Source organism: Rana temporaria, chromosome 13, assembly GCF_905171775.1.
Source record: "Rana temporaria chromosome 13, aRanTem1.1, whole genome shotgun sequence".
Lineage (NCBI taxonomy): Eukaryota > Metazoa > Chordata > Amphibia > Anura > Ranidae > Rana > Rana temporaria.
Window position 1 is genome coordinate 50364972 of NC_053501.1, and position 15928 is coordinate 50380899.

A 15928-nucleotide genomic window follows, 5' to 3' on the forward strand; every position below is an offset into this window, starting at 1 on the left:
GGGGCTTCTACTCCAATTTTCTTAGGTTTTAAGCCATCACAGGTTTGGGGGGACAACTATATTTTTTTTACACAGTTCTTGTCTCTCAGGCTCTATGGCAGAGAGAAATTATTTCTGTTTGCAAGTAATTTGCAAGTAATTTCTACGTATAATCAAGGTAAACATGGATTGTTCAAATAACCTTTTTGGTCTATCATCTTACCTACTACTGTGGCTACAGGTGCTGCTCCTGTGCTAGTAACATGTGAGGCAGCAGCAGCAGGCGCATGCACCCATGGATTGGTCTCCCGAACTGGTGCTGCTGTGGGTGCCACAGTGACGGGTGCAGGTTTAGGGGCAGGCAACGTGAATGCAGTAGTGGTGCCATTTACTAAAAATGACAACAAGCAAGTGTGTTAATTTCAGCTGGGTCATGCACATGAATTAGGTTAATAAACAGTAGCAACAGAACATGGTAATTTGAATGTTAAATAGAGAGACTCTTGATTAATAAAGTACAGTTTATTCAAAGACCTACAACCCCCCCCCCCCAATAAAAAAAAAGTTGGGATACTGTGTAAAATCTATATAAAAACACAGAATGCAATGATTTGCAAATCTTATCAACTTATTTTATTCACAACAAAAAATAGCAAATTTTTAAACTGAGAAAATGTACCATTTTAAAGGACAATTAAGGCTAAAATTTTCAAAATTATATCATTAGGGCTCAACAATGTGTCCAGGGCAACTGAAAGCTGGCAAAGTTAGTGGTACTGACAAGGAAGAGCTGGAGAACATTTTGCCACTAATTAGGTTGAATGGCAAAGGTCACTAACATTATTGGGTATAAAACATCTTCGGCTCAGTTCACATTGCCACAACTTGGGATCCGATGTGTGAGACCCCAAGTGGCATGACATGTGAAATCCCATGTTAGCCAATGAGAGCTGTCTTAATTAGCACCACTGAAGTCGCTCCGACTTTAGAAAAGGTTCCTGCACTTTGATCTGACTTGGACCACTTCAATGCCACAGAGTGTAAAAGTTATTTTCAAAGTCACAAAGTTTTGTCAGTCTTAAAATCTGCAAATTTGGAGTCTGCTTAGTGTGAACCAAGCCGAAGAGTCAGAGTGTCTCAGAAGTAAAGATGGGCAGAGGTTCACCAACCAGTTTGCTGTGAACTATGCTCTATCATGCATAGAAGAAACCATATCCAAAACATGATCCAGAAACACCTCCATCTTCTCTGGTCCAAAAATTTTAAATGGTTTGTTGCAAAGTGGAAAACTGTTCTGTGGCCGAACGAATTGAAAGTATACATTCTTTTTGGCCACCTATGGGTTCCGCATCCTCTGAACTAAAAGAGTAGAGGGACCTTCTTGCTTGTTATCGGTGCACAGTTCAAAAGCCTGCATCTCTGATGGTATGGGGGTGCCATTCATGCATATGGAACGAGAAGCCTGCACCTCTGAAAAGGCCCCATCAATGCCCCTATCTTGACAATGGGGGTAATTTTCTAAAGGCAAATCCACTTTGCACTTCAAGTGCAAACAAGTGCAAAGTGCACTTGAAAGTGCAGTAGCTGTAGATCCGAGGGGTACATGCATGGAAAATAAAAAAAACGCATTTTAGCTGGCACATGATTGGATGATAAAATCAGCAGAGCTTCCCCCTCATTTCAGATCTACCCCTCAGATTTACAGCGACTGCACCAAGTGCGCTTTTAGTGCATTTTCACAATGTAGTTTGCACTTGTAGTGCGAAATGGATTTGCCTTTCGTAAATAACCCCCAATGTCTTTCAAGGAAGGCCTTGCATATAATTCAGGACAGTGCTAAACAGCATACTGCATCTATTACAACATGGCTTTGTAGAAGAATCTGGGTGCTTAACCTGCCTGGCGGTATTCCCGAGTCTGACTCGGAGTTAGATTTTCATGCTGCGAGCGGTAACCCCAAGTCAGACTCGGGCTTGCCTTGCTAGATCCACAGGCACTGTTTACTTACCTTGTCCCTGGATCCAGCGATGCCACCGCGCTGTGCGAGCGAGCGGGACCTCGCTCGATTCACACAGCGTCCTCCTGTGCCGCTGATCTCCGTTTCCTGCGACGTTATGTTGCACGGGGACGGAGAACGGCGCCAAATTCAAAAAAGTAAACAAACACATTACATACAGTATACTGTAATCTTATAGATTACAGTACTGTATGTAAAAAAACACACCCCCTTGTTCCTAGTGGTCTGCCCAGTGTCCTGCATGTTCTTTTATATAATAAAAACGTTTCTTTCTCCCTGCAAACTGTAGATTGTCCATAGCAACCAAAAGTGTCCCTTTATGTCAAAAATAGTTTTAGATCAGCTAAAAAAACAGCGATAATAAATTATAATCACTTGCAGAATTGTGCGATAGCGATTTGTGGGGAAATTCGTCATAAAAAAAGGCCTAGATAGACTTACCGGTGACGGTATTTCTAAGAGCCTTTCAGGACAACCTTGGAGAGAGCGCAGCTCCGCCTCTTCTGTAGGAAACACCCACAGGCTTTAAATCCCTCCTCTTCCACCATGGCTTCAGTTATTGTGTGGCCTCCGGCACTGGAAAACAAAGCACAGAGAACCACAACACCATGATAGATACATACTTTACTTTTTTATATACATTTAGGGAGGGAAATAGCGGTTGTCCTGAAAGGCTCTTAGAAATACCGTCACCGGTAAGTCTAACTAGGCCTTTCTCAAATCGCCTTTCAGGACAACCTTGGAGAGGATAACCAAGTAACTTACCCTAGGGTGGGACTACTGCCTGCAGTACCTTCCTGCCGAAGGCTTGATCTGCGGCCAACAGCAAGTCCAACCTGTAGTGCCGAATAAAAGTTGAAAAACTGGACCAAGTAGCAGCCTTACAGATCTGATCAGGCGTAGCACCGGCCCTTTCGGCCCAGGAAACTGCGGTTGACCTTGTAGAGTGAGCAGCGATCCCTGAAGGAGGAACTTCTCCTTTTGCTTGATAGGCTTCAGAAATTGCTTGTCTAAGCCACCTACCGAGCGTACTCTTAGAAGCTTTTTCCCCTTTTCGGGAACCGGAGAATACCACAAAAAGAGCGTTTGATTTCCTGAACTCCTTGGTGACGGAAAGGAACTGTAACAGACATCTCCTTACATCCAGTGTATGGAAAGCTTCTTCTCCTGCATTAGCCGGAACTGAGGAGAATGTTGGTAGAATTATTTCTTGCGACCGATGGAAAGTTGAGGCCACTTTCGGTAGGAAGGCTGGATCCGTTTGAAGGACCACTCGGTCTGGCAAAACTCTAAGGAAGGGTTCCTTAATTGCTAGAGCTTGGAGCTCACTGATTCTCCTTGCTGATGTAATGGCAACTAAAAAAATTGTTTTAAGGACTAAATTTTTTAATGATGCACTCTGTAAAGGTTCAAACGGAGCTCCCGTGAGACCTTGCAAAACAATAGATAAGTCCCAACAAGGGAAAACTTTGAGGGCTATCGGTCTATTTCGAGCCAGAGCCCTAAAAAATCTAGAAATTAAAGTTTCTTTGGATAAAGATCTTTCAAGATAAACTGAGAGAGCCGCTACCTGTGTTTTCAGGGTGCTGGCGGCTAGACCTTTCTCCATTCCTTCATGGAGAAATTCCAGAACTGAAATAGTACTCTTGATTTCGAAATTTTTGGAAGAACACCAAGAGTTAAATTTCTTCCATACTTTGAGGTAGATGGACCTAGTTACCTCTTTTCTACTTGATAGTAGAGTTTTAACTACTTTATCAGAAAGTCCTTTAGATTTTAGAAGGTCTTCTTCAGAAACCAAGCACTTAGATGTGGCCTGCTTGCTTCCGGATGGCACACAGAGCCCTGTGTCAATAGATCCTTCCTGTATGGTAATCTCCAGGGAGGTTTTGAGGCCAGGTTCAAAAGTGTTGCAAACCAAGGCCTTTTTGGCCAAAAAGGAGCGATCAGGAGCAAGTTGGTGTTTTCCTCCCTGAATTTCCTTAGGACCAGGGGAATTAGTGGAAAAGGGGGAAAGGCGTAACACAGCCGGTAATTCCATGGGTGTGCTAGGGCGTCTATCCCCACTGCCTGATCCATTCTGTGAATAGAAAAGAATTCCTGGACCTTCGTATTTTGCTGACTTGAAAACAGGTCCACTTGGGGATGTCCCCATTCCTCCGATATCATATCGAACACCTCCTGGTTCAGACTCCATTCTGCTTCCACACTCTTTTTCTGCTTAGCAGATCTGCTAGGAGATTTTGTGATCCCTTCAGATGGACTGCCGATAGGGAGGCCACATTTATTTCCGCCCATGACAGAAGTTGATTGGCTAAGTCCATGAGCCCTTTGCTCCTGGTTCCCCCTTGTTTTAACACATAGATCACTGCTGTCGTATTGTCTGACAGAATCTGTACATGATGTCCTTTGACCTCCTGTTGAAAAGCTATCAGACCCAAATGAATGGCTTTCAATTCTCACCAATTTGACGATTTTTTTGCCTCTATTTTTGACCACGTACCTTGAGCGGTTTGACCCTCCAGATGGGCTCCCCAACCCCAGGAGCTTGCGTCGGTTGTTAGACGCTTGTCCAGGGGAAAAATCCATGGGAGACCTTTCGTTAGATTGGAAGGGTCCCTCCACCACCATAGTGCTCGTTTCACTTTCGCAGATAGTTTGAAACGTTTTTCGAACGGCACCTGGTGTGACCAGACCTGCAAGATGTTTTTCTGGAGTGGTCTGGAGTGCAGTCTTGCCCACTGGACTGCTGGAATTGTAGCTGTAAGAAGGCCCAGAACTGACATAACTGTTCTGACTGGTACTGAAAGGTTCGTCTGGATCTGACCCACTGCTGAAAAGATTTTGTCTATCTTTTCCTGAGGCAGGAACACTTTTTGCACTACTGAGTTTAGGGTGTAGCCTAGAAACCTCATCTCCTGAGAGGGATCTAGATGCGATTTTTCTAAATTCAAAATCCAACCTAGATTTTTGAGATGAGTCTGACGTTTGGAGGTTCGTCACAAGCTGATCCCTGGAATCTGCGAAAAATAATAGGTCGTCCAGGTATGGCACGACCGAGATCCCTCTCAGTTTTAGGGGCTCCAGGGCTTCCGCCATAATCTTTGTGAAAACTCTGGGGGAAGATGACAGGCCAAATGGTAGGGCCCTGAATTGGAGATGCCATACTGATGTTCCCAGATTGATGGCCAGGCGAAGGAATTTTTGGGAAGCTGGTGCTATTGGCACATGTAAATAGGCATCCCTTAGGTCCAGGGATGCCATGAAGCAGCCTGGAGACAACAGTTTTGTGATGGAGTAAATTGTGTCCATACGGAAGTGTTTGTACCGTATTGATCTGTTCAGGATCTTTAGATTCAGAATCAACCGGTATTTGCCTGAAGGTTTTTTTACAAGAAATATATGGGAATAAAACCCCCGACCCTCCTGCTGTTTCGGGACCTGGACAATGACTTCTTGTTGAATCAGATCCTGTAAAAGGTTCGTCATGGCTGAAGCCTTTTCCTGGTCTCTTGGAAGGGCTGTAATGTAAAACCTGCTTGGCGGACACTCCGAGAATTCCAGTTTGTAACCTTGTGAAATGATGTTCTTTACGAAAGGGCTTGTGGATATTTGACTCCACTGAGGGAGAAAGGATGACAATCTTCCCCCTACTGGAGTAGTTTTGTCATTTGTCTTTAGGGGTTTGATCTGGAGGAGATCTGAAGAGAACCCCACCTCTTCCCCTACCCTTTTGAGGAATCCAACGTTTTTTGTTGACATCTTCTCTATTTTTGTAGGGTTGTTGAACAGCACGAAAATTCTTTTTTAAACGTCTGTTTCTTCTTGGCTGGGAAAGCCTTCTTTTTATCGGCCGTTCTATCTAAGACTGTTTCCAGGTCTGGCCCAAAAAGAAAATCCCCTGAAAAAGGGATGCCACAAAGTTTAATCTTTGAGGCTGTATCCCCTGACCACGTTTTTAGCCAGACTGCACGCCTAGCTGAATTGACAAGTGCTGAGGATCTGGCTGCCATTTTAATTGATTCGGCTGATGCATCAGCCATGTACTTAAAGCGGGAGTTCACCCATTTAAAAAAAAATCTCCCCTTAGCTTCCTGCTCGTTCGGTCTAGGGGAATCGGCTATTTATATTAAAATATAAGCAGTACTTACCCGTTTTCGAGCTGCATCTTCTTCCGTCGCTTCCGGGTATGGGTCTTCGGGAGCGGGCGTTCCTTCTTGAGTGACAGCCTTCCGAGAGGCTTCCGACGGTCGCATCCGTCGCGTCACTCGTAGCCGAAAGAAGCCGAACGTCGGTGCGGCTCTATACTGCGCCTGCGCACCGACGTTCGGCTTCTTTCGGAAAATCGTGACGCGATGGATGCGACCGTCGGAAGCCTCTCGGAAACCTGTCAATCAAGAAGGAACGCCCATTCCCGAAGCCCATACCCGGAAGCGACGGAGAGGATGCGTCTCGTAAACGGGTAAGTACTGCACATATTTTAAAATAAATAGCCGATTCCCCTAGTAATAACGAGCAGGAATCTAAGGGGGAAAAGTGCCCTCTAAGGGTGAACCCCCGCTTTAATTGCATTAAGGATTAGAGGAAAGGAGTCTAAAAGGTCTTTCCTATGGGTGCCTGCTTCAATGTGGCCCTTCAGTTTCTCTACCCAGCATTCCAGGTTTCTTGTTACCACCGTGGAAGCCATGGCTGGTTTAAGGCTGGCGGATGCGGAGTCCCAAGCTTTTTTAAGGAGAGCATCTGCTCTTTTGTCCATCGCATCTTTCAAGACCCCCATGTCTTCAAAGGCCAGATCTGTCCTTCTAGAAACCTGTGAAAAGGCAGCATCCACTCTGGGTTTCTTATTCCAAACCTCGGTTTCTTTATTTTCAAAGGGAAATCTTCTCTTAAGAGATTTAGGTAGGAAGGGACCTTTTTCCGGATCTTTCCATTCTTTCTTAACTGTGTCGGATAACACTTTATGAACAGGAAAGACTCTATGTTTGGAGTCATCCATACCCTGGTACATTTTATCATGGACTGATAGTTGTACTCTTTCCTCCTGAATATCAAGGGTAGTGTAGATTGCACCTAAAAGTTCATCCACATCCTCCAGGGATAATTTATATTTAGAGGTTCTACTTGCATCCTCTTCTTCCTCTTCCTCAGAGTCTATAAGTGAGGGAAGAGTACTTGTCCCTTCAAGCTCGTGGGCTTGCTGGTGGTTGCTTCTTTAATACATGATCTACACATGGCTTTCTGCCAAGAGTCTCTCAGAGGGTTTTTACAGGAAGGACATTTCCTTTGGCTTGGTGGATTTGCTGGTTTAGTTTTACTAGCAGTTTTCTCCTGAAACGAGAAATTAAACTGATTTAAATCAAAGCTCTATTAGCTAAGCAAGGGAAACCACCACCGTGCTAATACCACCACCAGAGTAAAAAATGTCCCCTTTAAGAAGAAAGATAAAACATAGCAACCACCAGAGTTTCTGCTAGATGGCCCAGCACAAGCTTCCATCAGAGCAGAGCAGGCTCCCATAGGGAGGAAACAACAAAACACAACAATAGTAAGCCCATAAGGATCAGAATAAAGGCACCATTGTACCCCTCTTACCTGGGCCTGACCGGTGCTGACGGCGCCTGCATCCGCCATTGCTGTAACTCTTTCCTCCATTGCAGAGAGACAGCTGTAGAGGAAACGCTGGGTTTTTGAGTTTCCCGGGCTCCGCGTCATCAATAGGAGCCGGAAACGGAAGCGCCGGTCAGAGAACCCGCCCTCTAGTCCCTGCGTTCCAGGCGCCAGGAGCCACAAGCGCCACGCCTCCACAGGAAACGCCGCGTCGCCGGCGTGACGTCACCCGCCAGACCAGGACCCGGAACCGACATGCAGGACATGTTTCTTTGAAAGAAACGGTACCTGCCCGACAACCGGGGCCAAAACCTGCGGACTTCGGGCACCAGACGCAGCATCCCCTATGGATCCCAAAGCTCCCGTGAGCAGGCGAGACCAGAGGACTCCGGAGCATCCCCCCTTAAAGGTACAGTGGGGGAGCTGGGATGGTTTAGTCGCAGCCTTAAAAAGGAAAAACAATGAGGGAAAAGCCTGTCTCCAGCCTTGGAGAGAACGCAGCTCCCTGGCTCCAACCTGATGCTTCCACCATGGCGGAGGAAACACAATAACTGAAGCCATGGTGGAAGAGGAGGGATTTAAAGCCTGTGGGTGTTTCCTACAGAAGAGGCGGAGCTGCGCTCTCTCCAAGGTTGTCCTGAAAGGCGATTTGAGAAATAAAAGTAATGACAGCGACAATTCTGCAACTGAGCAAATTTCAGTGATTTTGATTTGATTACATTATTGAATAATTTTTATTATAATTATATTATTATTTGTTATAATTATTTATTATATTAGAATTTATAATTTTGTTTTTAAAAAAAAAAGGATTTTTGTACTCACCGTAAAATCCATTTCTCTGAGTTCATAGACGGACACAGCCTTCATTGACCTTAGGGTTATGCTTCTTCCTACCAGGAGATTTAGGCAGAATTCTACAGCACTTAAGGTGTTAAAAACTTTCCTTCATGCCGCTCCTCCCAGGGGGCGTGGCTCCCCCAGGCATAACCCCCACTCTGCTCTAGCAGCTTCAGTTCGTAACAAGCAGTACAAACCAAGGAGGGGTGGGTGCTGTGTCCGTCTATGAACTCAGAGAAATGGATTTTACGGTGAGTACAAAAATCCTTTTTTCTCTTTCGTTCATAGACGGACACAGCCTTCATTGACCTTAGGGACGTCCCCAAGCAGTGTCAAAAAAAAAATTCGAGGGGTGGGAAAATAACACAGCAAAAACAGGTTACACCCCAAACAAAACAGGATCCACCCCGGAAAAAGGTGGCCGCCGAGACTACCAGGCCCCCTGGTAGAACCAGCCAGCGACACGAACAGTGAGACCGACTTCCGGAACGGAATCGTAGCAGATAAGTACATACGTAGGGCCCGAATCACATCCAGAGGATGTAAAAGTGGCCACCTCCCTCCATTTCGGCCAAGGACATAAGGATGGAAGAACAATGTCCACACCAACGTGAAAAGCCGAAACCACCTTGGGGAGAAAAGACGGCTGCGCCGCAGCACCACCTCATCCTTATGGATGACCAAGCAGGGAACCATGCAAGACAAGGCCTCCAGTTCAGACAAACACTAGTCTGATCGAGGTAATTGCTACCAGAAAAAATCACAGTGGAAATGCCCACGACGAGCCACGGCCACGTGACAACGCAGACCTTCCTGGGCTAGAACCCAGAGTCAAATGCCTGAAGGGCAGGTACTCTAGCACTTGAGCTAAACCTGCTCCCGTCTCGTGACAGTCAACAAAAAACCTCCCGAATGTCCACAAAGGGAGCATCCAGAAGAACCAAAAGGACTAAATACAAGTCCCATGGGGGTAGTGGAGGGGCCATATGCCAGACCCCCAGAACAGACGTACGCACCAAGGAGTGAGACGCCAAGGCTCATTGAAAGTAACAGCCAGAGCAGAAAACTGATTCCCAACTGTACGTAAGGCGAGAGCCTGATCCACTCCCTGCTGTAAAAAACAGCAGAATCCTGGATACCACGTACGTACGTACGTACGTACGTACGTACGTACGTACGTACGTACGTACGTACGTACTAGGGTGCCATTTCATCTCCTCACCAGAGATGCAGGCCCTCCACGTATGATGTAAATCCTACGTGAGGTAGACTACCGTGCCGGCAGCACGGTCGAGACCACCGAGCCCAATAGGCCTCGGGCCTTCAGCCCCAGGCTCTCAACAGCCACGTCGCTAAGCCAGTGGCTGTAAAAACAGGGTGGAAGATCGGACCCTGTAACAGAAGATCAACCCCCAGGGGAAAATGCTAGGGGGCGTCAGCCACCAGACGCACCAGGTCCGCGTACCAGGAGCGACGCGGCCAATCTGGGGCAATCCGAATTGATAAATACCCTCGGCTTCCACTCTGCGCAGCAGGCGAGGAAGAAGCTACCGAGGAGGGAAGGTGTAAAGCAGGCGATAGCGACCCCAAGGAGCCACCAACGCGCCTGAGGCGTCAGCCAACGGGTCCCGTGACCTGGCCAAAAACATGGCACCTTCCGGTTGAGGCGGGACACTAGAAGGACCACGCCTGGAGTGCCCCACTTTCGGCACATATACTGAAAAACCCCTACGGGTGGAGAGACCACTCTCCGTGGTCAAGCACAATCCGACTTAGGAGTCGGCTTGCCAATTCCGTACTCCCGGAATGTACGCGGCCAATAGAGCCGGAACGGACCCTTCGGCCCACCAAAGTATGTGCGCGACCCTCGTCGCTGCAACAGAGCTCTGTGTGCCTCCCTGAAGGTCAACGTACGCCACAGCGTTGACGGACAGGGTCCCGAATGGTCGGCCCTGTAGATCCAGGGACCCCCAGGCAAGGCAAAGCTCGATTCAGAACAATGATTGGTAGGTGGGTCGCCACCTGAGTCCAGCACCCCAGGGCTGACTGGGTGCCCCAAAAACCCCTCCCACAACCGGAGAGGCTGGCATCCGTCGCGACCACTGTCCAGTGGCTTGGCCGAAACGACTTCCCGGCCCGAAGCACCGGAAAACATCAGCCACCACACCAGGGACTAGATGACTCATCCGAACCTGGTAATCCAGAGATGACGGAAGCTAGTCCCCACGTGACAACAGGTCCTCCAGTAGCACCCTGGCGTGGAATTGGGCATACGGAACCGCCTCGAAAGAGGCCACCGTCAGATCCAGAACCCTCAAGCAGAATCGCGGAGATGACCACCACTAGGTCGACAACTGCTGCCCAGCAGATTGCAGAGTCTTAAATTTTTCCGTTAGGAGAACAAAACTCCCGCCCCGGCGGAATCCAGGACTAGTCCCAGGAATTCCAGTCCCAGACGGGACCAACACTGACTTCTGGACAAAAACAGAAGCCAGCCAAACTTCCTGGAGAGTCTGACACGTGATAGACACGGCTCCACAAATGCAGAGTTCTCAGAAGCTCGTAGGAGAATGTCGCCCAGACACCCCACGATAAACCCCCGCTGACACAGCCGGGCCAGTATCGGGACGAGCACCCCGGTAAAAACCTGTGGTGTCGACACCAAGTCGAGCGGGAGGGCCACAAAAAGAAAAAGTCCTCCCTGACCGCAAAGCCCAGAATCTCTGGTGCTTAGAGCATATGGGAACATGCAGGTATGCGTTCATGACATCCAAGGACGCCAGAAAAAAATTCCCATCCTGAAATTTTGTACTTCACAAAAAAACAAACGAGGGCCCTGAGGCCCAGGATTGGACGGACCCCGTCCACCATGGGGATTACCAACAGATTGGAGTATTACCCCTGAGACCGTTCCATTGAGGGAACTGGCACCATCACTCCCCCGATCAGAAGATCCTGGACAGAACCAACCAGCGAACCGGAGGAAGCCAGAGGACGGAGGAAAAAATCTGTTAGGCAGCCAAGAGAGAAAATCTATCTTGCACCGCGAGAAAACCTCGCAAAGCCAACGGTCGGAAAGAAGAGGCCTCAACCGAGCCGCAAAATCACAAAGCCAGCCCACCACCCGACACGGGCGGGGGCAGACCTACATGCGGAAGCAATACCGTCCGCAGGCCCATAAGGCACGTGGTGCCAGGCGCGTCACAGCCCCGCAGCGGGGGCCTTAGCACCCTGCAGAATACCCCCCGTGCTGGGCGCACGAACTGCTCGGGAGAGGAGGGCCCTCGCCGACGGCGAGGCTCCTTGCCCTTCCTAGCAGAGGAAGCAGCGTACTCTTACCACCCGTGGCATCCCTAGGGGTGCCAACCCGGGAGGCCCAAAAAGCCGCCCACCCCTAAAGGGGTGAGTCCACCAAGGACCCTTTGAGGATCGGTCCGAAGACCAGCATGTAAGCCACACGAGGCGGCGCAAACACCCCCACACAGGCGGAGGCCCTGGAAAGCAAGGGAAGCGCATCCAGGACCGACTCACAGACTAACTACAGACCCCGAACCAAACGTTCAGCTAGGTCCTTACAGGGCTCAGCAGCATCTTGTGCCCCCAGCTCCTGCAGCAGGAGCTACAGCCCTCTAGTCAGAGTCTGTGACACCAGAGACCGCGTCAAGACCGGTCTCAGCGGGGTACCCACAGGCAGGAGCCCCTTCCACGGGCAACGTGGCGGCTTTGCTCCATCCGGACACTGGAGGGTCCACAGGAGGAGAGACCCACCTACTTACAAAGGGGTCGCAAAGCATTCAGGGACTGCAAAAAATAAATATATATATATATATATATATATACACTGCGGTGTAACATAAAAAGTCCAAATAAGGAACACAGTTGCAGTGCGCTGCGTTTTTGCGGAACCCAAAAGGGACCGGTACAACTGGTACCTCCGCCAAAACCACAAACCGTCTAGTTACTGAGCTATAAGCTCTAACCGCAGAAAATAAGAGCTCCAACAAATTCCTTGGTCGCGTGGGTTTTTATATCCCGCATCCACTGACACCACAGAACCAGACGCAATAGCCGGGCATAGTATAATGTCAGCGGCATCCCCCGAAGCAGGCTCAGGGAGGGGGCGCTTTTTTACCCCCCAACCAGGCACTAGCTGCTTCAGAAATAACACTCCCTCAACAGAAGTGGCAGGGGGAGGGGCATCAAGGGTTAACTCAGGCCTTAGTGGGGAGGATAGTACCTAGTACAGGCTCCAGGGCATCCCACCACCGAGTTACCCAAACTGCTAAGCAGAGAACCACCCACGGTCACCTCCCGGCTGTTCCAGCTCTATTCTGAGCATGAGGGCCCCCAGGGAACTCACCACCCCGCCTGGTGCATCGCGCTGAGAGGAGCCTGATGATGTGCTGAGAAGCCGGCTGCGCTGCTGACAGTCCCCACGGAGAGATTCGCGGTCTCTCCGAGCGCTAAAACGGCCACACGAGGACAAACGAAAATTAAAGATGGCCGCCGTAATGCAAAAAAAACTGCCAAGGACCACAAGAAAATGGCCGCCGAGATATACAAGGCGCGACTACGGCAAAATGGCGGCCGTGGCGCACTTTAAAAAAAAAATTTTTTTTTGAAAACAGACAGCCAGCAGCCACAGCAGCATAGTAAAACAGCACACAAGTCCCGCAGAGAACACTACAGCCCCCTGCAGTGAACACACACAGCCCCCGCTACGCACACAGGCCCCGGTGATAATAAAGAGACCCCAGAAAAAAAAAACCCTCACAGCCGCTACCCAAAAGGGAAGGAAGGAGAGGAATAAGGGAGAGAGGAAAGCAGGGCGAACCCTCAGTCGACCTCCCCAGGGAAAATTCCAGCCAGACCACTTACCTGAGCAAGGGTCACTACTTACCTGTCCTGCGACTACCGGCTGGAGGTATCCCGGACAGAACCAACGTCCGCTAAACGGCATGGCTGTCGGCCAGACACACTGTGACAAGGCCATAAAGACCGGTCATATGTGTGCCCTAGAACCGAAGTTCCCCGGCCGCCCCTGGAGCAAAGGGGCCTGTCGTGGACGTCCCAAAGCGGAGCTGAGGGCCGGCACACGCTCGAAGGCCGAACCTGGGGGGACTACAAGGGTCGAGGACCCAGCCTGTCACCCAGTCGGCTGTTGATAGAAGAATCGCAGGATTCAAAAATGCAGGAACAAAATAATAAAAAGCGAGAAAAATCGCAAGAAAAATCGCAAGAAAATTGCAAGAAAAACTCCAGAGTCCAGGACTCCAGAGAGAGCCTGACTCTCCTGACGGTTAGGCAGAAACAAAACTGAAGCTGCTAGAGCAGAGTGGGGGTTATGCCTGGGGGAGCCACGCCCCCTGGGAGGAGCGGCATGAAGGAAAGTTTTTAACACCTTAAGTGCTGTAGAATTCTGCCTAAATCTCCTGGTAGGAAGAAGCATAACCCTAAGGTCAATGAAGGCTGTGTCCGTCTATGAACGAAAGAGAAAATGTCATACCCGGGATGCCTATTAGAATCTTGTTTGGTCAGATTTAAGTGAGTTATTCCTAAAAATTACAGGCCTACAGTATACAACGCCAAATTTCCTTGCAAATAATGGTACCGCTTTCAGCACCTTTTTTCTGAAAGAATCATACCGCCAGGGAGGTTAACTGGCCTGCCTGTAGTCCAGAGTGTTCACCAATATATTTGGCGCATCTTGAAACAAAATATATATATATATATATATATATATATATATATATATATATATATATATATATATATATATATATATATATATATATATATATACATACATACACACACATACATACATATACACACATATATACACACATATATACACACACACACACACACACACACACACACACCAAAGACCCAGGACTGTTGAGCAGTTAGAATCTACATCAGGCAAGAATGGGCCAAAATTCCTCTCCCAAAACTGCAGAAACTGATCTCTTCAGTTTACAAAATGTTAAAATAAGAGGGAACGCTACACTGTAGTAAACATGGTCCTACTCCAAATTTTTTAGAGATGCGTTGCCATCAATTTCAAAATTACTTAATTTTTTTCCTTAAAACAGTACATCTTCTCATTTTTTTGCATCTACAGAAAAAACTGTGTGAAACGCATCAAAACACAAGTGTTAGGGCAAGGGCAGTACAAGACGGGGGTAAGTAGCCACTTTAGTAGACAAAAGCAATAAGGGACATTACCATAACTTGCAAAAAAGGTGCATTAGCTGCCACTGTTCAGTTGTTTTTTTTTTTTTTTTTGTGGAGTTTAAAATCAGACACTGAAACACAGAGTATGCATGCCTGAACTCCATATTTTTGCAATTTGTACAATGTACACTGCATTCATATTATTGGATCCAACACCAATATTCAGTCCACCGTCACCAATGATGGGGCTTATTATTGTGTGCAGCAACACCAATGCAAAGGGTTATTACTGCACTCATTGACAACAATGCTGAGGATTTTAGTTACAGAGTTATTGTACTCAAAACGTATTGCGTGTGCATTGTGATACACTGCAAAAATAAAAATACAGCAGGGCCGAAATGTTTGAGGTGTGTTATAACCCCCCCCCCCCCTTTTTAAACGGGCTGCCTAACTTGATGCAATGCACCTCAATGCATGAAGATGTGCTGCTATTGTGTGATCCTTTTGGATGTGTTGTGTGCCAGGCTTAAAGTCCTCCATCATTTTCAAGTTGACCATAATTTATGTACTGTAGAGTGAAAGCTCTTGGGGTGAGTTATCTTAATCACCTGGCAATAGTGCATTTTGAAGTAGGATGTCCTTTGTGGGATGTGACAAAACAGAGAATGTGGCCATCTGAAAGCCACAGGTTCTATAAGAAACTCTTGATTGTTCTTCATTGTCTGGGCATTGTCAGAGCCATCACTTTGGGGTGCTTAGAAGCTGGGAATAGGGAAGAACTTAATCTTTAAGGTGAAAGTTAAAAATACTGCCAGAGGCAGAAAGCTGATCTCAGGCGCAAGACTGCTTTGCCTTTGTGGAGGACCGAAATGGCTCCTTACAAATCGAGGGCTGTTAGTTCAGAGACACATCTGACAGAAAACTGGGGAGAATACACTGCAGGCGATATCATCCATAAGTTCCCCAATGGGCCAAAGGGCGATTTCTGCAGAAATACCCAAACTAGAATGCCAACAAATCACATGGTGTTATTCAACACCTTGCACAAAAAAGTTTTTCCAAAAAACAAAAACAAATTAAGCCATACATTTTTGGATCAAAATGCACAGGACCGAAACCTGTCTCTTAGGCGTACTTAAAGTAGTTGTAAAGGTTTGTTTTTTATTTTCTAAATGGGTTCCTTTAAGCTAGCGCATTGTTGGTTTACTTACCTTTTCCTACTAAATGTTTTTTTTCTTTGTTTGAATTTCTCACTTCCTGTTCCTCCTCAGTAAGCTTGCCCCCACCATCCGAGCCGTTCTG

At 47.6% G+C, this 15928-nt stretch overlaps 2 protein-coding genes across 5 annotated transcripts in view; both read right to left on the bottom strand.

The window, feature by feature from the left end:
• NUMB (NUMB endocytic adaptor protein) overlaps positions 1-15928 on the bottom strand; it is a 157522-nt gene that overhangs the window by 3608 nt on the left and 137986 nt on the right. For 3 of the 4 annotated variants that reach the window (XM_040333588.1, XM_040333586.1, XM_040333587.1), the window contains one exon: positions 203-370. The exons of the other annotated variant lie outside the window; for it this stretch is intronic. In XM_040333588.1, the coding sequence (XP_040189522.1) occupies positions 203-370 (168 nt within the window). The remainder of the gene's footprint in view (positions 1-202; positions 371-15928) is intronic. 4 annotated transcript variants of the gene reach the window in all.
• On the bottom strand, positions 5761-7836 carry LOC120921012 (lamina-associated polypeptide 2-like). The gene is made up of 2 exons (XM_040333590.1): positions 6558-7836; positions 5761-6042 (listed from the first exon to the last, which is right to left on the bottom strand). The coding sequence occupies exons 1-2, from the start codon at positions 7002-7004 to the stop codon at positions 5764-5766; spliced, it is 726 nt and encodes a 241-aa protein (XP_040189524.1). The 5' UTR covers positions 7005-7836; the 3' UTR covers positions 5761-5763.